The sequence below is a fragment of the Saccostrea echinata genome, unplaced genomic scaffold (assembly GCF_033153115.1).
Source record: "Saccostrea echinata isolate AGI-Se365-2 ecotype Australia unplaced genomic scaffold, CSIRO_AGI_Sech_v1 ptg000004l, whole genome shotgun sequence".
NCBI classification, from domain to species: Eukaryota; Metazoa; Mollusca; class Bivalvia; order Ostreida; family Ostreidae; genus Saccostrea; species Saccostrea echinata.
The window spans coordinates 2,537,794-2,564,452 of NW_026889753.1; the positions used below are offsets into that span (position 1 = coordinate 2,537,794).

A 26,659-nucleotide genomic window follows, 5' to 3' on the forward strand; every position below is an offset into this window, starting at 1 on the left:
GATTAACATATACATCATTGTTTTTACATTAAAATTGATACGATATTTTAATTATCATAACTGATTTAATTATTTCCCAAAATTTAATTAAATTAAGTAAAGTGATATTGAAGTTATCAGAAATAGGCAATGTACATTTTAATAAGTAATCATACATTATAATTAAGTAGTCATACATTATAAGTTTATATGTATATCAAATAATTTGTTGGCAAATATTTACAAGGCACTATAAATAGATGTTTCAATGTTGATGCCACATACGGTAAACCAGTATACATGTATATATACAGTTTACCATCTTTATTAAACAATTGCTTTTGAAAAGACGTTACATGTAATAAATTTCTTCCTATATGTGAATTACTTTCTCTATATCTGTGTTTGACTAGATCTTGCCACCTAGACTAATTAGTTCTCAATTCTATATAGATATTTGCAGTGTTCAGATAATTCATCATTCACATAAAAGTTAATAAGATCTTCTAAATTGCACAGAAAAATTCCAGTTTTTTTTTTTTTTACTGAATCTCAGAGGATATTCAGATTTCAGAATTTGAAAGGGGAGAAAAGAGGAAGGAACTGCAATATATACACGCAGTATGTCAAGAAATAAGTTAATCTATTTGTATATCAATAAATATAATGTTTAAATGCAAGATAAAAAATACACAAAATAAGACAGAATTGATAAATTCTTCAAAGTATCAAATTGTGTCTAAAACAAAATTTCCATATGTTATTCCAGCATTAAAGAGAAAAGTGGGATGTAGAGATATTAAAAATGGATTTTTTTTTGTAAAATGCATATATTTTGTTAAAAATAAAAGTATATTGGAATGATATACAATAAGTAAATCAATGAATGAAAACATTTTTAAAAAACCAAAAATGATAACGTGTCAAATATCAGTATCACAGATAATAAAAGCAAGCATACTCCCAGCACATTTTAACACAATTAATTATCATGGTATAATTTACACAAGACGTGCACAGACACCTAATCATTTTCCAGGAAAAAATATACAGTTTAAAAGTAATGACAAAATATGCCAACATTTCATCACCTTGATTCACTTTTAAGTAAAAAAAAAAGTTTAACAATTTTTTCTTTGATTGTCTAACAAATATCCCTGAAATTTAGTCACAACTCTGTCTTTTTACTTTGAACAAATGACACATCTAGAATAAGTATGTAGCATCTTATTAGGAACTGAAAAGTGTGTACATCATGATTCAAATGAACAATGAAACATGTCTGTACTGTCACAACCTCAGTCAGGTTACTATACATCACCCCCAACCGTGTTGTGAGTGAATTAATAACATCAAATAATAATCTCAAATAACCAACAATAACAAGATAATGTCAATAATCTGCTCCTTATAATGAAATGTTCACTGAGAATGATTGGTCAGGAAAAGCAGGGTCCTAGCAGCACCCACAGCATTTCTTCTTCTCCCCGGGTTTGAGGTTCTTCTTGCCCAGAATGTTCATTAGACCTTTACTCATGAAGTAAGGTTTCTCTGCAGATCCGTCATTCATTTCAAGGTCCTCCACTGTGAAATAACCAAAGAATAACTGCTTATAGAGGGCAAACGGAGATTCTATTTACCTAATTCTTAGATTTTTAAAACATGTTTAACTCAGGGTTACAAATAACCACTCGCAAATGTGAACAATTTTGTCTGTGGGCCAGGTCTTGAGGATGTGTTATGGCAACTAAGAATTTTATTGAAACTTTTCAGGAACTGACCATGGTCAAAAATCCACAGGAAAATGAAAGACTGTGGACAGCACAGATTACCTCTTAGAAATTTTATGATATGCAAATATCGAGATTTTTTTTTTTAAGAAGTGGTTAGAAAATCATATAGGCCCCAAAATGTTAATGTGGGCTAGTAAAACTTGTAAAGTTGGGGGCCCACGTTTTAATGTTATTTGCAACCCTGTAACTTAGATCTTCCTTGAGAATCATAAACACAACTACTGTAGTATATACTCTACTTTTTCCATAAAATAATGGATGAATCAGAAAAAAAAGTCAAAAATTAGCACTGTCCATGTATACACTTATAGTATGTCAATTCAACACATTCAGTCATCATTTTTAATGCACTAGCTACATGTATACAGTCAGCAGAAATAGAACTAACATATGAATGCTGTTTAGAGACAAGTTCACATACAGAACTCAGATCTTTTTTTATACTTACAGAAACACAGGAAGAGTGTGTCTACAGCCATTTCATATACACTGAAGAAACAGCAACAGATGACATAGGTCCCTATAATTACCAGCTGAAATATACAGGAAAAATAACTGGTTTATTTTACTGAAGATCATGATGATTTAACAGCAGTTTTGACAATGGTAAAAAGAGGATGATGATGATGATGATAGGCCTAAATGGTGATGATGAAAAAAAAAAACTGATGATGATGGAAGGAAGGGGAAGTTTATTTGTTAAGAAAACAAAGCTTCACTGAAACATGTGTTTGTATACTTACAATTACAGGTGTGATATAATAATTTATATCTGTAGGAACATATTCAGAAAAGTAGGTAATTTTTCCTTGGAACCAGTAGTATGCAGCCACACCTACAGTAGAGGAGATAGAGGACAAAATACAGTAAGCTTTTATATAAGACTTGCCAAGCATAGAAATAACACTGTTATACTCTGTTAAAGATTTTTAACATCAAAGTTATACTCTTTTAATAGTGAATTCAAAATTGAGTGTTTCTTCAATCAACAATGGATACTCACTGTGTTTTGCAGATAAAAAAATTACATGTAACTTAAAATTCTTAATGTTATTTATTTGAAGCAGTCAGATGCAAAGTTTAAACCCCACCCCCATCCCACCCCCCAAAAAGAGCTTTAATTAAGTTAGACTGTTCTTACCTACAGATGCTGTTACTAGTAGTTTACTTAGGAACAAAACATAATCTGTAATTTTGTCCAACACAACAACCCTGTAAACAAAACAGTGTGTTGATGATGTCATCCGGTGGCAGTAATTTCTTTCTTAAGTAGCTTTTCCTTGATATGTATGACATATATTAGAATCTACATGTAGCATTGTACCATACCTTACAATATTTCGTAGAATAAGGAAAAAGGCATCTTTGGCAGATGTGCAGAAATTTTTGCCATATACTGCAATCTGTCAATTTGAAAAGAAATTTATTTATAATACCTTAGTATCATCAAAATGCTTTGAAATACCAGATAAAATCAAACTTTATTTTATTCCCTTAAAAACAAGAAAATTTTAGATTAAACACTTTTTATTTCTTTAATTCTCTATAAACATACCAAAATGTAGGCATTTCTGTTCAAAAATCTCATGAATTTCTCCAAACACCAGAAACAACATTTCAGGATCCTGTATTTAAAAAATTCCAGATCAGTCTATTAAATGTTCAATGCCCTAATTTATGTAAAAATAATATAGTACCAGTGACAGTTACTGTACATATGTATAAAGGTTAAGTATCTACATGGAAATGTAGTTTAGCAGCAAGTGAATAACCCATCGGGGCAACATACTTAATAATTTTGTTGGACAATTAAGTTTCTTACTTTAAGAGGAATTTTGCCACTGCATTTTCAGAGCCTTTGAGCTTATGGTCCAGATATTCCAACCCAACCCTTATCATCTGGATTATGGCTATAATTAAAGATCCAAATGCCAAGGATCCAAAATGGTATCTGAAACAAGAATAATCATGATACACTTAACCTGCATACTAAATGTAGTAGTTATTTGTCAAACAGATCTTGTTCTTTACTGAATTTATAATATTTTGTTTAAGAACCCTCTATACACTGCACACTACAAAGTTCTGATTTTAAGGTATTTTTGTACACAGAGTAAACTGCCCCTTAAATTCATCTTGCATAAGGTAAATTGAAAGATACAGTTTATTACATGTACTTCATTTGTGATCAATTCAAGCATTCAAAACATTTTAACAGATGTAGATGAATAGATTGAACACTTCATTTGCAGATATTTTGCCCACTTAAGTAAACAGCAGGGTTCTCATTAACGCAAGAATCTGCGTCCTAGACGCAGCAAAATTACTTGGGACGCAAGGTTTTTAAAAACGATGTGTCCGCGGACTCGTGATCGGACGCGTCCTCGTTAGCGAGAAAATTCGGGTGGTTTCGAAAACGGGGAATTCTGATTTAGGATTTGTCAAAGAATTATTTAATTGAAACCTTCCAGTAACTATCATAAAGTTTATCCAAGAAACAACTTTTCTTGTACTTATTTCTCTTTTTTTTTTTTTAAACAGGGATTGATCATAAGATAGTTCATGTTTATTAGTCTGTAGTCATAGGCCTAATAGTGTTGCATGCCAAACTCCGACAGCTGTAAACACACTGCAGCTTTTTTTTTTTTTTTTTTTTTAAAAAAACACTTTTGAATCTTGAGTGTTATCTACGTGTAGAAACCATAATTACTGCTTGTATACACAATGCGGCTTGATTATCTCGTGAATTTCACCCAGTGCAGACTATCGACAGGATTAGTTACGCCTCATTGCACATGACACCTGTGATTGTATACAGGCAACTTCTGGGTACTAATTGATTATGCAACAGTTAATTTTAGCTTTATAAACACCAAGTTATTTGTATGGCAATTGATTACGCGTGTATTTTAGAATATGGCTTGAATGCATTACCAGTTTACATACTTGAATATGTTAATATTGCATAAACAAACTGATTAAATGATAAAGATTTTTATTGATGTTTGGATAGAAGGATACTGCAATAATTTAGTTGGGACTCGACATAATTTTTCTGGGACGCATCAAATTTAGCTGGGACGCAACCTTCTCAGAAATCTTGAGTCCTGGGACTCAAGTTAGCAAAATCCTAGTGAGAACCCTGAAACAGCAGTGATTTCTGTTCATCAGTACTTCATTGTCTTTAAACATTTTGCCTCAGGGTAAATACAAGGTACCCTATGTTGAAAATGTGATAGATAAGCTCAATATTTACACCTTTACAAATAATAATTTTCTCAATGTCCAAAAAATCTTTTCCTTTAGTGTACAGAGGGTCCTCAAGTCAGAAGTTGTTGCAAAGATTGAAATCTTGCGAATATATAAAAACAGACATGAAATACAAAACACTCCCAATAATTATATCCACCTGATCTTCAAAATCAGGGGCAAAAACCCCTCAACTTTTATCAACACTCTCTTGACATTGATTATAGTTGTTGATAGTTAAAAAAATATTGATGGAGACAAAGACTGCTTTTGCAATGATAATAAAGCATAATGAGGCAGAATGTACAAAAATTAATGATGAAAGGCTTTAATTGATTAAATTAAATGAAAGTATGAAACATATTTTTCTCTTATATAGTTGTATAATTCTGTATATACATGTAACTCACCTAAATGTTCTCCACAGCGAGGCAGACAAGGGGAATGCTGGGATATCTTTCGGCTTCTCGAATGCCCAGTAATACGAGGCAAAAGCTCCTGCCAATACCATCTGTCCCATAGCAACCACAAAGTTCATAGTCCAGAAAAACATAAACAGCATGAAAACCTGCATTGTCACTATATACCTGAAAAGAGGGAGGTAGACAAATATTATTTCTTTTTGACTAGTCAGGAGTTAATTATCACAATAATAGCTAGTGAACAGAACTGCACAAATTAAACATCAAAATTATATATACTCACTCTGTTCCACCATATTTCACAAAATCACAATAGGACCCTTGAGTTGTGCCCTGTAATGGTTAAAAAAATGTTAATACCTCAAATCTAATAAATAAATGAAATTAAAATAAATGTCACAGAGATAAGAAGTAGGTTTGGGTGAGGAGGGACTTACATCAGGTTCACAAGGAATCCTGGAGAGGTAATAGTTAATACCGTCATCTGTTGTGTTAGTACCATTTGTGTAGTACTTCTGGTCTCCAATAGAGGCAATGTATCTTGTGTTGGGTTAAGAAAATTCTTCGTAATTACTTATTGTTTCATTTATAAACTTGCATTAAGAGGTCTTATAATACATCAGTCAATAAGGTCTGCAATTATTCAACATACAGTCAAACCTCGTTATCTCAAACCCAATGGGACCGAGAAAATACTTCGAGATATCCAAGGGTTTGAGATATCCAGGATATAATACTTCAGGAATAAGGGATTGGGACTTCCAAATCACTTTGACATATCCATGGTATTTGAGATATCAGTGTTCAAGATGCCGAAGTTCGACTGTATTTACTTATAAGTTCAAGATTAGCTATGTTGACATCAAAAGGATACACAGAGCTGAAACCAAAGTACCCAACAACAATAAGCTGAAGGAAGAATGGAAAGACTGGCCATATTAAAGTAAAAATCATGTTCCCAATGGCTCTGAAAAATTGAAAATAATCATATGAAAGTTGAGTCAGACATCACTGCAATGTAGTCCACTAAATTTATTATCAAATGTCAAACTACCCGGTAATTGTTACAGATTTTTTTTTATATAAATAAACTCTAGAATGTAGAAAAAAATGTGGTAAGAATCTAACAAAATCAAATAAGGGGAAAGCATTATTTTGGGCTACATAAATTTTCTATGGGGAAAAAAAAACTATCCGTATAGAAAAGGGGCATAACTCTTGTCATTATGATAAATTTGGTTAAAATTTTGTTGTATTTTTTTACCTTAAAAAAAGAAGTGAATTAAACTGTGTATAATGACATTTATAGATACAGTTAAACCTTTGGTACCAAGCAAAAAAATTATTACTGTTAACAGAATTTCAGAGTGTATGTTGCATTTCCTTGCCTCGATCATGATATTATTAACGATAGAGGTTATCAGAATATAATATAAAGCTAAGTTTTGTTTGTTTCTAAATCTTTATGTATCATTTTTTTCATTATATTTAGTATTTATGAACCAAATGAAATTGGTTTGAGCTGGGTATTAATTCTCGATTCTGTGTACAACTTACCTGCTACCCTCTTTAATGAGCTCAATAGCGATACAAATTCTATTGAGGAGGAAAATCAGCAGCAAAACAAATATGGACAGAAATGTGGCTGTTCCACAAGCTGAAAATCAAAAAGAATGAGTCAATATTCACCAAAATTTAGTGACTGCATAATCACAGATCTCATATTTTCACAAAGATTAAAGACATAACTTTTAAAGAGGACAAAAAAATTGTAATATTCTAGATTAAGTTTATAACAGTAAAATACACATATAGCAAAAAGCCAAGGATGAACAATTTGGATTCGTAATGATGTACTGCATAACTGGTTATTTTAGCGGCTGCTAATTTTGACTTATTTTCACGTTTTGGTAGTAGCCCGCTAAAGTTTTGATCACTAAAATATTCGATATTTTTCTTAATGTTCTTTTGCAAAGTGTTTGAACCCTGTGTCAACTAAAATTAATTATGCCAAAATTATTGGCATGCCTTTGAGTAAGCAAAACGTCAAATTTTACACCCGCCAAGAAAACCCGCTATACAGTAATTTAGTTATATCCACTATGTTCATAATATGATTTAGAGCTACAGGTAATGTTACCACTTTGCTTTAACCATGAATTCATTATATTAAATGCTTGGTGTAACCATGTTTTACTGTATATGTAACCATGTTTTACTGTATATGTAACAGTGTTTTACTGTATTTTCTTATAATTTTATCCATACCAAATGCCAGCCACGTTTCTTTAAGCTGTAGGTAGTAACTGAAGTTCAATGCAAATGCCTCAGAGTATCCCCATTCCCCGGTCACATTTTTGGTTTTCAGATCAAAGTACTGAGTATAGCTGTAGTAGCAAGCTACAAAGATAAAAGAAGATCAAAGTTAGAAATTCTGTATCAAAACAAATTCTCCTAAAAGCCATAAAGTGCAAAACATACATGAATTAGAAATGGATGACAGCTTTCTAAAAGCTGTATAAAGAAAATCTTGGTCCATGATTGATCAATATTTTTAAAGAAAAAAATATTTTTAAAAATGAAAAATTTACTGTACCTATTTTCCAGACAAATACATATGAGTAATTACAGTTTTATTTCAGTGAAACAAAATAAAATAACTCACCATATGACAGAACTGCTAATACAGCAAAGATTGTGAACCAAACAATTATACCAGTCAGCCATCGCATCAGGACAATCCAAATAAAACATGTCACCATGGCTGCCCCCAAAAACCTTTAAGAGGTATACACAAATTGTAAAGTTCATTGTAAGGTACTCCATTTACTCTTAGATCATACCCCATCCCTCCAACCTCCCAAAAAAGCATCACTCCTTTGCGGAATTGATCATTAATGAGATGAAAATGTGAGTTCTATTAAGCTGTAGATACAAATTGACTTAACCTAGTATCTGAGGCCTTTCAAGTGCTTACACTTTGAAATCCTCAAGTTTTAGGGTACAAATTTGTTCTTATGAGCAGTGACCCTTGATCTACTAAGAGAGATAGCTCTAATTTTCAACAAAAATCCCTGTTAACTTTTAAAAATAATTTCACATTATGTTTTATTAATCACTTATTTCAAAAGTGAGCTTTAGTTGCTGGAAATTAATTTTTATTTCCATTTTTCTGTTAAAGAACAGCCTTTTTCTCCAAAAGAAAAAATTAATCTTAGTGTGCAGATTGCAGGTTATTCTCACTTAAAAAGATTTTACAGGGTAGCACTGTAAAGATACTCACACTAACAACAGCCACCACGAGGCTACCACATCCTTGTAGATCCTCTCCACCACTTCACTAGCAGACATGAACTGAGCCAGCCAACTGAAAGACGAGACACCACATTATTACAATCATTGAAACAAACTGATGCACTGATTTCACTTCAATGTTTGATAACCCTATACATAGAAAACCATACTCTCTTAATGATAGCATGACTACTCACTAGCTCATCTCACTCAAGAGATATTCCTGCAGAATATACTTGCTCACTTGGCTCATTCACAAGGAATCAATATACATTCTCAGTGGCTCACCCCACTCATGATCGAGATTCCTGCAGAATATACTTACTAGCTAGCCTCATTCATGGCATTTCCTGTGATTCCTTCCCCGTCAGTGTTGGTCAGATTGTAGTCTGTACCTGACGCAGTAACAACAAGGTTCTGTGCCCAGTCTGTTATCTCCAGGAAAAACGACGGGATACAGCGGCCAACCACTGAAAATTACAAATTTACAATTGCTCTAAATAATCCTATGAAGATTCAATATATGGTTTGTTTGATAACAGGGTGTTAATTCTCTTTTTAAGTTTTAAATGAAATAAAAAATAAATTTGCTATACCAAGGCCATCGTCAAGAAGATTCTGAAAGGGGGAGGAGGTGCATGGAGGGATTGGGAGGGGTATCCCCTACCAGAAGCAAGAAAATTTTTTTTAAATGGGTACCATTTGGGGTGATTTCTGTGCATTGTGAACATCATTTTCAAACACTGAATTAATTGATTGTTGTGGCTTAATGTTCTTTACAAGATTACAGGGTATATCACTCTTATGAGGAGTAACCATATACCAGTAAAGGGCTTTTACTCAGCACTTGGGGTCATTTTTTTCTTTGCTGGGAGGGGGGAGGGGGGTGATCGATAGCACCAACCCACACCCCTTGGCGACAGCCTTGTATACTGCTTTGAATTAGAGTGGTATCCCGAGTTTGAAATTCATCATAAATTTCTTCTGTAAGTCTTGCAAAATTCAATTTAAATTGATGAAGGGAATGGTATAAGTGAATCTGTGGGATACTGAATTTCTTGACCAAGAGAGAGATAAATCCTTCGTTCCCTTAACCAGTTTTTTGGCCCTTTTTTCATGCTCCTGAACTAACAGGAATCATTGGCTCTGCACTATTTATAGACAACTTTTCAGACCATTTCAGGTTAACCTTGATCAGATCAGACCAGACATTTTTGTAGCTTATGATATCAAAACTGCATGTTGATATAAAAAGTTTTGAGATTTTTAGCAAGTTCAGCAAACATTGTCTACCTTACCTGGAGTTGATTTGACATAATATGGAGCACATGCTTTTGTGTCAACCAGATTCTGGATAGTGCCCTAAAATTTTAAAAAGAGTGAAAATTAATAAATGTTGTATGGTTCTCATTAATTCAATGTTTGCATCTAAATCACAGTGGAGGTACTGGAGATTTACAGGGAAATCTTTGTACAATATTATTTTTGTTTCTCGATCCTTATCGTTAATAATTCAGAATAGTTTTGAATGAACAGAGTTATCTCTCTTTCAACACTTATTTTAAAACAGGACAAAAATTGATTCAAAGTGTGATTCCTGGATGGAGTACATAGTACTGTCTAAACAAGTGATGCAGAACAATCGTGCTGCTCTTTTATTGTATTTTATTATCCCATAATAGATTGTTCAATCGGAAAACAGTTTTAAATGTGCTGCCGCTTACCACAGAGGTATCGGTTCCCCCCTTACAGATCATGTCTGTGGCTCTGTCTGCCACAGTTTTAGTGGTAGCTGTCTCCAGTGCCACCTGATATAGATAGTACCAGTATGTTGATGGGCAAGTCTTCACACAAACCTGTAAATGGACTTCAATCATAGAATTCATACATCAACAAAGAACTTTGTCGCAGCATACTTGAAGTATATTCAAAGCATAGAGTGGCAATCTTAGAAATGAAAGTAATTTTTCTATCCACAGATTAAACAGAAATTATGATTCTGCTGAATTGTGACCCCTTGGAAAAAAGTACTTTTATAGTATATAATGATGACATTTATAATAAACTTAACCTGTGGTGTAGAACATCCCGTGATAATAACAGCTGATCCGGACTTTGCGCATTTCAACATGTCGAAGTACACCAAATAAGGCTTGTCTCTGAAAAAAGAGAAAAACACAGTCAAACCTATTTCATCATTCCCATGAGTAAATTTGTTATTATTAGTTACACAGTTAGTTGATCACCTGTATGGAGTAAAACTTCAAACATCAATGAAAATCTTTTCTTTAAGAGAATAAAGGATTACAGTTTTGACAAGACTTTAAAATCAGGTATTACACATAAATGTACTATAAAACTACTTATATAACCTATATATGCTGCTGAAAGCATTTTTTAAAAATAGCAAGCACTCTACCTTAAGGACTAAACATTGATCTTGATCCATGATGCACAAATATATTGCAGCCTAGTAAAGGTTTATTTTTTGGCCATGCAAGCAATAGCTCCGCAGTGAGTTATGTCCAACCCTGATGTAGTTAGGATATCAACAGATTACATTTTTGTGTCGCCTGCAGAGCAGAGCGACACTTAGGGATCACTTTACCCGGTGTCTGTCTGTCTGTCACACCTCATATATCAAGAACTGTAAGAGGTATGGATTTGATATTTTGCACATATATTGCTTGGCACTATGGCTTTTATAAATTACCATGGTTACTGACCTCATGACCCTTGAGCCATAACCTACTTTTCAAAATAGTTCATACTGCCGATATTTGGCAAAGTTTTTTGAATTTTGAGAGGCAGGGTTTTGATAATTAGCATTTTTACGGACTCATGATACAGTTGTACTTCGAAACTGTATGATATGCAGTTACCACCCTAACTTATATTTAAATACTTTGAAAATACATTGGGATCCGTATTCCACATTGGATAGTGTAAACTGACAAAGACAGACTGAAATCTCTTTTGGAGGATCGTTGTAAACATGTATACTAATAAAATGATAAATTATTTTTAATAATTTTAAATTAGCTATTCATTTGAGGGTTAGGGAACCATATTTTCTTTGAAAATTGTCAGATTCTATCACAGTCTTATACTATACGAGGATTTTAATTTTTTTTAACATGAACTATAATGCTAGTAGTTAATAAATAGCTGACCACTCTTAGATTTATTTACATCTTTAATGAAGCTAAAATGCAGGCACCACATGCATCCCTTGGAATACTCTATAGTTATAGTTTAATTTGCTTTTATGTTTCTTTATACTTATGTGTATAATAGAATAATTTCTGTTAACGAAGTTTTCCTTATGGTCCATATCTTTGATACATGTATCTATGATACTGTATCGATATTAAATCATGATTGTTCAATGAATTGATGTTACTGTCCTTAACGAGGTTTGCTCCTGAGCTTTTGAGCAGATTTATATCTTAACCTATATTTCAAAAATTCTGCATAAAGTTTTAATTCTTACAATAAATTTGGATTCTACAATGCCAATTAAACTATATTCAGTTAAAACTCCATGATTAAATTCCATACTAAAAGCATTAAGTGAGGAACTACATTTTGTGGCGGAAGGTTTTTTAGAAGAAAATGATCATTTTTTCTCTTTCTAAGTATTTAAAGTATGTTAAGTTTGGATTCCTATTTTTCCATGCAGCCTGCACACAGAGTTATTTCGTGCAGTTACAGTCCCTGAAACGTTCTACTTTCCCATTTTTTCGTTCGCTCACCGTTCGTTCAGCGTGCGTTCACCGTTCGTTCAGCGTGCGTTCACCGTTCGCTCTCCCTTCACAGTTTTGCGTACACCGTTCACAACGCGTTCAGCGTTCGCTCTTCGTTCCGTTCACTTTGCGTTCACCTTGCGTTCAGCGTTCACCTATCGTTCAGTTTTCATTGTCATTCGGAACTCCGAAGTGAAAGGACTTATCTTTTTGTAGGGAAGGAATTACAGGTTTTTTAATTTAATAACTAACATATCGTGTTTGAAGAATCATTATTTCATGTTGAAAAATATCTACGATATATATTTTTATTATTCTAACTTAGCTGTTAAGTTATTTATTAAATTACTCTGGAAAATAAATATGATAGAACTAGTTCTGAGAGTTATACATAGTACTGCGGATATCCTCTTAATTTATTCTCTTTGGAGTGAATTAAATTGATAGTGTTGTTAAAGGAAATATTTATTTGAAATGTACTGCAGTACAGAATTTCTCTACTATAATATGTAAAGTCTATAGTTTAAGAAAAAAAAATTCTTTCTTCACCGTAACTTTATATGTTTGCCATTCAATATGATTAATACCCCCCCCCCCCTTTTCCCCTTAGATTGGTTACTTAGTCAGTACTGTATTTCCAGAATATTTTAATTAACTTTTTTTTTTTTTTTTTTTAAAAATTAAGGTCTTTTTTAGAACAAAAATTTCAGTCTCAAAACAAACATGCATCTAAAAAAGTCACCAAACAATAGTAGTTCAAAATGTACACATGTCGGCGTTGGTATTTGAAATTGGCAGAGAGTATGTTTCAAATTCAAGTGTTAATGCCCAATGTATTTTGTTCATTTATTATTCAAATGTTTGGATCAAATCTAGAAATGATAAAAATAGATGTTATAACTTGTTGGAAATACTCGCACTTCATCTTTGATGTGACGAAACTTTCACACCTGCACAGTGTCGAATGACTTTGATTGACAGGACGAGCACGTGGACTTCGTGTGAACTTGAAGCAGGAAAATAAAAACGAGTATGACTGTCAAACAAATGGATATGATTTGTTGATAAAAAAGAAAAAAAGTTACTTTCACTGTCTGATATATTTAGAAAAAAATTTCAGAGTTTTTGTTTCATATAGGTACAAACATTTAGTGAAGCCTGAAAGGAGGGGGGGGGGCTAAAACGGAATATTTCTCTCTCTCTCTCTCTCTCTCTCTCATTTGTCTGTTTAATAAAAACTATAACAGCATATTACTTAAATATCAAGTTCTGAAAATTGAATTTATAACAAATAATATGAACATGTATCTTTGTATTATCTTGTCCGAGTATAACCACGGCCATCTACATGTACATATACGTGTAGAAGTCAGCTCAATAAATCATCATGACAAATAATAATTCATTATATTATTGTATTAAAAATTTAAAATACGAGTGTATAAATGCAAAACGTCCACTGACCTTTGTAATGAATTTTTTTCATTACTTTACACGAAATCGCCCTGACACGGGGATATATGAATGGATGTTACAACCGCTTTAATTCATTCTATAAGTCAGAAGTTTTCTCTGATTTCTTTATACTTCAGCGTTCGGCAACAATTGCAATGTTTTAATGCGATAAAAATCGTGTGATTAAAAACTTAATGTGCATGCATCGTCTTTCTTAGGACAATTTTGGAGAATTTATTTTATTGACTTATTTATTCATTCATTTATTGGTTTACTTATTTATTATTTATTTTATTTATTTTTTTGGCACCTGACATTATAATACAATAAAATAGTTTCAATGCAAGGAAAAGATCAGAGGCATTCCGAATATATCGTTCATCTTGCGTTCACCGTTCGTTCACCGTTCACTTTGCGTTCGCGTTTGCGCTCTGTTCGCGTTCTGCGTTCGCTCACCGTTCAGCGTTCACACATCGTTCACCAAGTTGCGTTCAGCGTTCACACATCGTTCACTCACCGTTCGCTCTGCATTCGTTCAGCGTTCGCTCACCGTTCAAGTGGGAAAGTAGAACGTTTCAGGGACTGTAACTGTTTTATACTAGTCCTATATTATATATCAAATAAACCGTCATGAATTCTATCATCATATTTCATAAATATAGCAAATATATTGTGTAAATCAAGAAAAAATATCTCTATTTTAAGCTTAAAATTAGCACTATTTTAGTATTTATCTAAAAATTAACATCACAGGCTCCCACCTTTATTTTCTTTTCTGAATATATAAGATGCCTTTAACCATTATTCTTAAATTCAGTAAAATGTCATTACTTTCAAATGATTTTTTTGCTTGTTAAATTTTTAATGCCAGAAAAATGAAATTTTTTGAGTGCAAAAAGGTCAAATAAATTAACATGCAGAATAATTTAAAATTTTTTTCGTTGTCACAAATTTTAATGTGTCTATTCAAGATGAAATAAGGCTGTGTTTGTTCCCATAATTTATTTGAATAAAAAATATTGGAGGAAAACTTTAAAAATTGATTTATGTGTAAGACATATTTACAGTGCAAAAAGGTCAAACTAAATGCTCTGTAGCGCCAAAAGAAGCGCATTGACCCCCATTTTTTGTTTTGAATTTTAATTAAGCTATGTGTATAAATTCTAAAAATATACTTGATAAAAAATTCTCATTACTTTTGATGGCAGGATCCAACCTCCTTAATATTGTGATTTTAATATGTGAGTTACTTAAGTACAATCAATTTTTGACGTTTTTCATAGTGTCAATATCGCTACGATATTCAATTGTGTGCTCAACCACTGGTTAGTAGCGAAGAAGACATTAAGGCAGACATGGCAAGTTGTAAAGAGAAAATGATGTTATACATGTATTAACATAATCATGTATATTTGTTATATTAACATTATTATTATGTATATTTATACCTCTTCTTTCATCATGGCTTTAGTGTTGATTTTTTTTCCAACAGTCATGCACGTGATGGATCTTATTTTAATATTCAACACAATTACAACAAAGTTTAAAGTCATTTTAACTAAAAAAAAAAATGTAAGGTTGTTTGAGTTCAGAATCGGTGAAAATTTTAATTTGAATGTACATAACATATATCATGTATACCTACACACATATATCAAGTATACCTACACTCAAATTTCATATTATTGCTTTTTTAAATCATATATGCCACACATAGCTTAAACTAAGAGGACCATGGGCCACAACACTCACCTGAGTCAATATGGCCCTGCTGTTCTTCATCAGCAGATTTCTTCTCCTATATATTCACATGTAAAGCTTTGATCACCTGGTCTAGCCACACCCTACCCCCAGGTGCCATGTTTTGAATGAAATAGAATCTGACTATCTGAGGATGCTTCTATATTCATATGACTAATCGTGGCTTTGCTGTTCTTGAAAACAGAATTAAAAGATGTCTGCCACCCTACCCTGGGGGGGGGGGGGGGGGGGGTGTCATGATTTGAACAAACTTGAATCTACACTACCTGGGGATGATTCCATGTCAATATGACTAATCATGGCTTTCTTGTTCTTGAGAAGATTTTTAAAAAAATTTCCCTATATATTCCATTGTAAAAGTTTGATCCCCCATTGTGGCCCCACCCTACACCCAGGGGTCAAGATTTGAACAAACTTGAATCTACTATATACACTACCTATGGATGATTCCATATCAATATGACTAATTGTGGCCTTGTTGTTCTTGAGAAGAAGATTTTTAAAGATTTTTCCAATATATTCCATTGTAAAACTTTGATCTCCCATTGCGGCCCCACCCTACACCCGGGGGGTCATGTTTTCAACAAACTTTAATCTACACAAACTGAGGATGATTCCTTATCAATATGACTAATTGTGGCTTTGATGTTCTTGACAAGAAGATTTTTAAAGATTTGTCCTATATATTCCATTGTAAATCTTTGATCCCCCACTGTGGCCCCACTCTACCCCCTGGGGTCATGATTTGAACAAACTTGAATCTACATTACCTGAGGATGGTTCCATATCAATATGACTAATCATGACTTTATTGTTCATGAGGAGAAGATTTCTGAAGATTTTTCCTATATATACCTATGTAAAACTTAGATCCCCCACTGTGGCCCCACCCTACCCCCAGGGGTCATGATTTGAATAAACTTGAATCTACACTTTCTGGGGATGCTTCCACATCAATATGACTAATCACTGATTTGTTGTTCTTGAGAAGAAGATTTCCTATATATTCCTATGTAAAACTTTGATACCCCATAGCACCCCACCCTTCCACCGGGGGTCATGATTTGAATCAACACTATGTAATGAAGGTTTCACACAAGTTTTAAATTTTCTGGCCCAATGGCTCTTGAGAAGAAGATTTTTTAAAGAGGACACCAAATTTTCACCAATTCTTAATTATCTCCCTTAGAAAGAGAGCATGGCCCTTCATTTGAAGAAACTTGAATCCCTTTTTTTACCCATGGATGCTTTGTGGCAAGTTTGGTTGAAATTGGCCCAGAGGTTCTTGAGAAGAAGTCGAAAATGTGAGAAGTTTACAGACGGACAGACAGATGGATAGACAGACAGATGGCAGACAAAATGTGATCAGAAAAGCTCACTTGAGCTTTCAGCTCAGGTAAAAGCTAAAAAAAATTTACTGATCAGGATATCGATCAGATACCATCATGATATTGTCAATATCTACATAGACTCAGTCTTACATGTGGTATCCAGAATTACCAATGTTATAGTATTGATCAGGGTCAATATCAGCATGATATTGACATGATATAGTCGATATCATCAATATCAGCACTGAATACAGTCTTAGATATGTGAACAGTTCATTTCATAATGTACTCACGTATATCCAGTATCATATCCACATATATTTCCTGAAGAGTCAGTAGGATATAGGAGTTTATAAGGATTTCCTCTGGCATATCCTACAAATAATATGCATAAAAGAATTTGGATATATTTGTTCATTCAAAATGAAAAATAGAGAAATTAAATTCTGACATAGAGAAGCATTACTTTTTTTTCTATGGAAAGAGAAATGTTTGACAATCTAATGATTTAGAATACACTGGTAGCATAATTTCAATCAGAAAACTTAATAATAGACTGCAGCTCTCTGGTTTGAATTTAAAATAGTTTAAAAAGTTGTACAATTTTTTCTTGAATTTTGCATCAATAGAATAACAGTTTCTCAATTTTGACAGAGAAGGCGACACAGACAAACAGATGAACAAAAGACATCTTGCCATGCTTAACCCAAGCTGGTCTTTGACCAGCAGAGCAAAAATATACAAGTATTAACACTCATGGCTTCACCATGACTATATTCTGTACCTCCATAATAAAATATTTACATTCAGTGTAATTTTCCTTATGAAATCCACTAGTAATCCACGACATTCAAATCTCTACAACACATGCGAAACCTTGTCATCATGTGGTAGAATACACAGTAGGAATTGTATGCATTTTCAATATTCTAGGAACACCAAAATGTATATTGTTTTGACTCAATTTAATTAAAAAAAAAAACAACTACCCTGTTAAATTAATGTAACAATACAACAATGGTGCATTTAAAATTAATTTGTAATTTTTTTCCTTGCAGTGTTCATTTGCATTATTTAACTTTCCAACGTCACAAACGGCCCTCATGTCTATTAAGAACACCAGTTCTGAAAGGCGCTTAATTCATATTAATTAAAGGTTAACAAAATAAAGAATTATGAACAGAGAAAATTAGAGAATGTAAATATAAGCATTGAATTCTTATTTTTGGATGTCATCGGTCCTATAACACACCTGGCCATGCTGACAAATTATCATAACGCGCTAACATGTATTCAATTTGTCGGCAGGGCTAGGTGTGTTAATTAGGACCGACGATATCCAAAAATAAGAATTCAATGCTTAAATATAATGTATTATACAAAATTTATTTCCTGTAAAATATGAATCTCTTACCTATTGCAGAACACACCACCATCCCAGCAAGGAAAATCAGAAATAATAAGCAGCAAATAATATCTGTACATGATCTGTAAAAATAATTAACATTGTTACAGAGTTGTTTCCCTTACACAGTGAAATGGAGCTAATACATTTACAATATAATATGAGATCAAGATAGCTGCAACGATATTACTGGTATGTGTAAAATTTACAATCCATTTAAATGCATGTCTTTAATGGGAAACTGATATATTTTCTACTTAGCTGAGCTTTTTAATCAATATATTCGATTTAAAGTCCAGTCAGTAATTCCTTATCACATCAGATGGGTTAAATTACTTTTCCAATAAATTCCTAGACTTGAAACCAATTCAATTTCAATCAGAAACCCTGTGTGAGCAAAAAACAACAACAGTTGACTTAAATGGCAAGTTAAATTGTCCCCTGGAAACTTAACCACTTATTTAATATCAAAGTACACAGGTACTTTCTGGACACAGGATCCCTACCCCCCCCCCCCCCAAATACCACTATGCATAATATGAGATAAAGGTATGCATTTCAGCTTGTTTATCTTGTCCCCCTGGATTTTCTGGGTTAAAAAACAATTGTTTTTACTTCATATCCACTCATTGTAACTGCTGATTGACACATTAATGTCTCTATATATATATATTCCTGTCTTTGGTTTATATATGCTAATAAATTGACCTTGCATCCCAAAGGATTCTCTCAATTTCTGTTTCGGATATAAAATGCATAGGTAAAAGCTACAGAAGTACACATAGGTACCAGGGCTCGAAATAATTGATGGCCTGCTGGTCAGGGGCCAGTGAATTTTCAATATGGGCTAGTACATTGCAGAGGGCATGTGCCCTTTGGGTCAGCATTTTTTTTATGCATAATAAAATTCATTCACAGTCAGGCTAGTTAACTTGACAGGGTTGGTGTCCCAACTTCTGCTGTTTCTTGTTTTGTTAAGTTGTACTTCTAAGTATCACAATATAAAAAAAATATTACTATTATTATTTTTAAGGTTTTGAGCCAGTCTTTTTAAAATCTACTGGTCCAGTGGGACAGTGAAAGTACTAAGCTGACCAGTAAAAATTTAGGGCAATAGCCCGAGTGACCAGTAAACAAAAATAATTGTTTCTAGCCCTGGGTACTATATATTATAATAACACCTGAGACAAAGCTTTATTACATATGCTAGGTCACTTTCTCTCTCTTTACATGGGACATGAATTGTATATCTGAAGGGGGGGGGGGGGGGCACCCGGGCGGTCCTTAAGAAAATTAACTTCAACCCTACAAAACTCATTTCTTTTACCTTTTAATAAAACATCTTTATCCAAGAAAAAATTACCAATAAATATGTACAATATATAAACTAGCTGGTACAATTTTATTTTTTTTTATTTTTCTTTTAAAGCAATTGCAAACTACTACATGTAGTATCAAAATTATTTCAAATCAGTATCAAATTCATTTTCTTCTTTAAGAACAAAGGCTCTTAATCTTCCAAAAATGGAAAAAAAAATATAGCTGCATTAATAATTAAATGACCAATGATCCTCTTTCAAATCTCTGAGAAAAGGTCAATAATTTTATAAATGCTTTCTTAAAGTGCATGGCAAATGGCCACCAAACTTACTAAAGAAGTGTGTCATTCCGAATTCTAAGTACCGGGTATAGTTCATATAATTTGGTTTTTCAGGTCTTCAGCTATCAAATTAAAGATTGGCTTCAGCAGTGTTTCTGAATGGGTGGAAAGCATTTAATTGGAACAAAAAATGATGTTCCTGCTAAAGGCTGCTATTAAATTGTCACGGTGATGTACCCAACCATTTAACGAAAAGTTGAATTTCTTGCTGAACTGTTGTGTTATAATGTTCTTAGTACTTCCAATGTCACAAGGATTATTTCTGTGTCGGAGTTCTTAAAATGTTCAAATGAACATATGCTGTACTTAGAATCATCTTAACTTTATGAAACTGTATGTTCCTGAGACTCAGCTGTGTATATATAAGAGCAACATTTAAATCTCACAAATATTAAGTATCGAATCATTATTTTTTGAAAGATAAAGTCTCATAACTGCAATGGTGTGTGCAAACAAATTGAGTAATGTGCGTTAGCATGTTATGAAAATTTGTTTGCACACACCGTTGCAATTATGAGACGATATCTTTCAAAAAATAATGATTCAATTGCTTATATTTACATTTTTAACCCCTTGCCTTGACTGCAAATGTGATTTATATTTCAAAATCCCTATATTATCCTTTGGGGAAGTTACAATCAATGGAAGAGCCATTGCAACAGCTTCTGTTCAATGTGAGCGTGAATTTTGATTTTCGCTTATGACGTTGCAATTCCACGTTTAGCGTTTGTGATGTCAAAATAAAATGTGTACCTTAACTTTTTGACCCCCTGTCTGTGTTATGGTGTTTAGAATGCCGTAGTTTTCCACACACTTTATAAGCAAAATACAAGTGTAATATAAATATAAAAAAATACCATATACCGGTAACTAAATACATCAATAGTTTACTTATTAGTTATTACCATTTTTGTATAGATTGATACTAATTAACATCCCTCCATAACTGATAGATATATCATATATGCATCAGGGTATTAAAAATAACAAATTACTTTATAGTTTTTAATGAAAAACTGTCATTGGAATGATACTCAGGGGCAAAGGAGAGGATTTTCAAAGCATTTTTGCTATATAATCATTGGAGCCCTGCCCTAACACCAGAACCCTTGACCCAGGGTCCATGAAATTCAGTATTTGGAAGAGGCACCCTTGCTCATCATAACTATGTACTTATTTGTTTGCTAAATACCCAGGAGCAGAGAAGATTTTCAATGCATTTTCAGTATATTATAAATAAGCTCCCAATGGAACCCCCTGAACCTGAGGCACCCTCCCTCAACTTAACCAAGCACTTAGTTCATCGGCTTAATACCAAGGAGCAGAGGAAAACATTTTCAAAGAATTAATGCATTTTACTATATAATCAGTAGAGCCCCACCCTAACACCAGAACCCCTGACCTAGGGGCCATGAAATTCACAATTTTGAAAGGGGCACTCTTGCTCATCATAACTATATACATGTACTTAGTTTATCTGCTAAATACCCTGAAGAAGAGGAGAATTTCAAAGAATTAATGCATTTTAACTATCTAATCATTTGAGCCCCACCCTAGCACCGTTGCCCTTGACCCAGGGGCAATGAAATTCAAAATTTTGGAAGAGCTAGGCACCCTTGCTCATCATAACTATGTACTTAGTTTGTTTAGTACCCAGGAGAAGAGAAGAACATTTTCAAAGAAATAATGCACTTTCAATATATGATCCATATATCCTCGTCCTAGCCCCGGAACCCCTGCACCAGGGGCCAGAATTTCACAATTTTTGTAGAGGACTCAATGCTTATTAAAATCATGCCACCAGTTTGACTGCATGATGCCTGGGAGTAAAGAAGATTCTTAAAGACTGCATGAATTCAGTGGTTTCAGCCCAGCCTTCAGGCCCCAGAGGGTCAGGGACCATGAAATTCACAATTTTTGTTCCCTTTCTCCCAAAGATGCTATAAGCCAAAATTGGTTGAGCAGTTTCAGAGAAGAAGCTGAAAATGTTCAAATGTTAAAGCATGACGAACAATGAATGCCTATTGAAAAACTGATAGCAATTGGTCACCTGAGTGACTCAGGTGACCTAAAAAGTGGTCTTCAAGATTTTAAAGCATTTAGGAATAAAACATGTACAACTTATTTATTGAAAACAAAAGATGACAACTGCAACAGTATCGAAATTCCCCCAAAATATGTCCTAGAGATTCCCTCTTTTTCACTATGTATACATCTTCAGCAAGCTTCCAGGCACTATGAGGGTCACAAAACTTTTATTACAGAAGTGTTTGTGCTTCCAGGCCCATGCTAATGCCCTGCACTACCAAAGGGCAGACATATAGTTGTGCAATATCACTATTCAATGAGAAAAGCTGGGCCATTCATCTCCTTAACAAACCTCTTTTTATTTAAAAAAAACACTACTAATAAAAAGAGGAAGTGTGATTTATGGTTGTATTTGTGCACTTTTTATGAATTATAGTGGTGAGATTTTAGAGTCCTAATCATAAATAATGTATAATGGTGCTGCATTAAAAAAAACTCACACAGTTTTACTACCAATTTAAAGACCTGACACTTTTTTCAAAAAAATATTAAAACAGGTAGTACTTATATAGTCTAAATCTAGCAAGTGCCACTAGTCTGGAAAGTCACATTACCTACAAACTAACCTTGTTGTTTGAAAATAATTTTTCAAATTCTTACAATTATACATATAAAATGCATAAATTATTAAATATTCAAGTGGAGGGATAGGGGTTTCTAACAGTCCATCTTTATGTCTGTAACGCTTGGGGTTACCCATCTCTTATCTTCAACTTCTCCTAAAACTTAAAAAAATTTTGTTATCTCAGTGCTCACAGTTCCTCTATTTTTGCATTTTTTCCATTAATATATAGTTGCTGTCATTGCTCTCTCATTTTGAGGATTTTTCATCCAAGCATCTAGTAAGTATCTGAGCGTGAAAATTGATTCCTTACAGATTTTAACTGGTGGTTTTATAATTATATTGATAACCCAAGCATGAAGAGTTTAGGATGAAGTTTCATTTACTTTATTTTCAATGTAAATAGGGAAAAAGAACTTAATTTATTTATACTAGATAGGTTCTACAAGATATTTGAAAAAAAAATTTAAGTGCAGCCTAAAACTTTTAAAACTGCCTCAAAACCAAGACACGTACACCACAAGTAGTTAATACTCATACCTGTACATCAATCTTTATTACCATTAGATCTATCTTGTCTCTTACCTGTTTTTTATTGGGCCATTAAAGTTTGGATCATATTTCCTGGGATCACCTGAAGATAAAATCATATTTTATAATTATTCATGCAAAATGAGAATTTATCTATGTATAGCTTTTACTGTTAAACAAATTTAAACTTTTTTTCTAATTTTACAAAAAAATGTTTTCACCATATATTAAGATTCAATGACATTATTCAATGAAGGAATGAACCCTCTCTTCTGGGACAAAAAATGGCTATATACACACATGCACATATAAAGATATAATTATTAAATATACCTATCAATAAACTTTTCAGATCTTTTAAATTACTATCTGTCATGCCTGCCTAAGATGAACAGTGCCTTACTTGATAATGCAGGATGTAGGAGACTATATTGTCAGATTTACAATACCACAACATCAGGAAGGCAAACAAAATTATTTCAGATAACAATAGCAAATATAGACATACAGCAAGTGTGTTTCCATATAAATGATGTTCTAAGGATTTACATGTACAATTCATAGGTAAATGTAGATGGATTTACAATTCTACAGATCATAATGATACCAGCATATTCTGAGGCATTTTTCTCCGCGTTGCCTTTGGTCTTGTCACTTTCAGACAGATCTTTCACTTGCTCCTGCAGCTCAGTTTGTTTGGCTTTTACAAAAAGTAAATAAATTTTGAATATTCATGGAGCCATGGCAGTTACAAACCCATGACCAATTCTTGTATGATAATTATAGCGCTTTAATGGAAATAGAAGTTCACGACTGAATAAAGAAGACGGACTCTAACTTTAATTATCTATACAGTTGTACTCTTTATAAATATAAAAGAGTACTGTGATTAGCAAGTAGTGCTTCTTTAAGTAGTGCTTCTTTATGCATGGTATCCTAATGAATGTTAATTAATTACAATGAATATAATTAATCCATGAATATCAATCCATTATCTAATCCATATTAAACTTAATTTTCGATCTTTTTTTTTTTTAAATAAAAGCCTGACAGTTTATGATTACTCTACATGTAGCTAAAATATATGATTGGCATCCATCCCAGGAACGGAATTTTTACCGGGGGGGGGGGGGGGGGGGGGGGATTTCCACCCCAGTTCAAAACATTTCCAATTCCAACCCAAAAATTTTATAAATTCAAAAATCCATAACCCAAATGTTAAAAAAAAACTTTTTCGTGTTGGTGGGGTCCACAGTCATTTTTTTTCAATTTGCTCAAGTTTATACTTTTAATAGCTCTGCAAATTCCAAGGGTGGGGGGGGGGGGGGTCCTGAGACATTCACTAAGTAAATTAAACATCAGCTGTTTCTTTAGTAGTTATACACATTTACGGTTCTTCTCTCAGTATTGCAGTTAAATGCAATATATTACATTTAAATATCTCTAGAATTCTTCAAGAACGAGTAAGGTAGTTATAGGTGCATGTGAGGAACTTAGTAAAATAGAGGGCAATACTTCCTTGTTCAAAGAAAGACAGAAGTATATATGTACACTAGCTAATAGAAACACAAAGCTGCTCTGTGACCAACCCAGAACCTTGAACACAGGGCGGTTGGGGATAAGAACATTGACAGATTATAAATTAAACAGTTACACAAAAAAGGTTCACCTCAAACACTATTGGTGTTGGGGTGGTAGTGAAGGGTGGAGATTTGTTAACCTAAATAAAATGGGTAATAAATTAAGGTAACTAAAATTCTCCAAAATTCGAAATAGGAGGGATTATGATACCTAAATAAAATGGGTAATAAATTAAGGTAATTAAAATTCTCCAAAATTCAAGATCGGCCAAGATTATGATCAACATGTTTAATACACATATACATCATTTTGTTAAATAATGTAATATTATTATGCATGAATCGATCATCCCCTCTCCCCACATCTACCACTGCTGACTTCTCCACAGGCACTTGGGGTATGGACCCCCCCCCTTTTCCATTTTTTTTTCTTTTTAAATCTGGGGTCGAGTCACCTTTTTCCTATTTTTATATTCTAATATGCACTTTATATTATCAATAATGTAACTCTTTTGTCTATATGCTGTTTTTAAATAAACTGTTTTCGACTGATACATAAAAAGAGAGAAGGCTTGCAACTCTTTTCTCATTGTCTGCCTCACCTCGCTTAAACTTCGCCTGAGTATTTATCGAAAGAATAAGAAAACTTGGAATATGCATACATCAATAAATTCATTATACATTCTTCTTCCTTTTCATATTTCCATTCAATTTTTATGTGCCCCCGATTTGTAAATATTTCGATTAAATCACCTGCATCTAGGGTAAATTTTGTTGATGTGCACCAGCTGGGACGGAAGTGCCCGGTATTTTCGGGTATCATCATTACATTATTGATAACATACAGTGCATATCAGAATACAAAAATAGGGAAAAGGTGACTCGACCCCAGATTTAAAAAGAAAAAAAAATGGAAAGGGGGGGGGGGGGGTCCATACCCCAAGTGCCTGTGGACTTCTCATGTAATATGTGTACCTCATGACTTTATGAATAGATACATTGGGATTTATAACAGTGAACACAAGATATTGCTCCCAATTATACAATCAAAATCATGATTTTCTGAAGAAATGTTTATTTGAACAATGGGTGTGGACAAAGTTTTATATCAGCAAGAACTGTACTCATTAATTCCTGTGCACAAGTGACCAGGGTAATGATTTTTTGTGAAATTTTCTGTAAAATGTACGACCTTGTATTAAATATTGACTGGGCTGTGCGAGGATATTTTACAATAAACTGCAATCCAACCGTAAATTCACCTGGTCAATAACTTTATAGACCTGCCTATTGATAACCCTACGTAGTGGCGATCAATCAACATGATCAACACACCCTGTCTGCTTTTACATTCTGTACATGTAAGTGAACTAGTTTCCACTTTCACCATGTTCACACTTTGAGATTTTGAAATTTAAATCCAGTGAACCGTAAATCATGCCAAAGAACACAATATCATTCCTCACCAATAATGCAATCCAAAATTAGAAGTTTTACAAAGCTTACCCATATATTCTTTCTTTTCATCTGAAGATTTTTCCTTATCCTCCGATTTTTCATCCCCAACTTTCGCTCCCATTTTGCCCGCAAAACGGTCACCGTATTCCCAGGAAATATAAATAAACTATTTTCAAAAATGAGATTCTTGTTTACAGACGATCCAAAGAAGTATATGGGTAGATTTTAATCCCCTTTAAACCGAAATCGTCGACAATGCGCCTTTACCTGTCACGTGACAGCGGGGGTTTCTCATTCATTGGCAACAGCGTCAACAAAAGGTGTTGTGATCACGATTTTTTGTTC

General features: G+C 33.3%; 1 protein-coding gene across 1 annotated transcript; it reads right to left on the reverse strand.

Moving 5' to 3' along the window:
• Window positions 1–740: 740 nt before the first annotated feature.
• LOC133179000 (choline transporter-like protein 2) lies at window positions 741–26,659 on the reverse strand. Its single transcript, XM_061313673.1, has 23 exons — window positions 26,363–26,659; window positions 23,331–23,379; window positions 18,445–18,518; window positions 17,324–17,405; window positions 10,809–10,896; window positions 10,462–10,593; window positions 10,036–10,099; window positions 9,063–9,207; window positions 8,727–8,810; window positions 8,109–8,221; window positions 7,712–7,843; window positions 7,001–7,100; window positions 6,318–6,410; window positions 5,881–5,983; window positions 5,727–5,776; window positions 5,432–5,608; window positions 3,595–3,723; window positions 3,328–3,397; window positions 3,102–3,175; window positions 2,914–2,984; window positions 2,516–2,607; window positions 2,221–2,305; window positions 741–1,563 (listed from the first exon to the last, which is right to left on the reverse strand). Exons 1-23 carry the CDS (start codon window positions 26,433–26,435, stop codon window positions 1,436–1,438), a joined length of 2,208 nt encoding a protein of 735 aa, XP_061169657.1. The 5' UTR covers window positions 26,436–26,659; the 3' UTR covers window positions 741–1,435.

Excerpts from the sequence above, each read along its gene's own strand:
- LOC133179000 (XM_061313673.1), bottom strand. The coding sequence starts at position 26,435 with ATGGGAGCGAAAGTTGGGGATGAAAAATCGGAGGATAAGGAAAAATCT. Across the intron at positions 6,411-7,000 it reads CTCATTAAAGAGGGTAGCAG|AGCCATTGGGAACATGATTT; the intron begins GTAAGTTGTACA and ends TCAATTTTTCAG. Across the intron at positions 3,724-5,431 it reads TCGCTGTGGAGAACATTTAG|ATACCATTTTGGATCCTTGG; the intron begins GTGAGTTACATG and ends TTCTTGTTTCAG.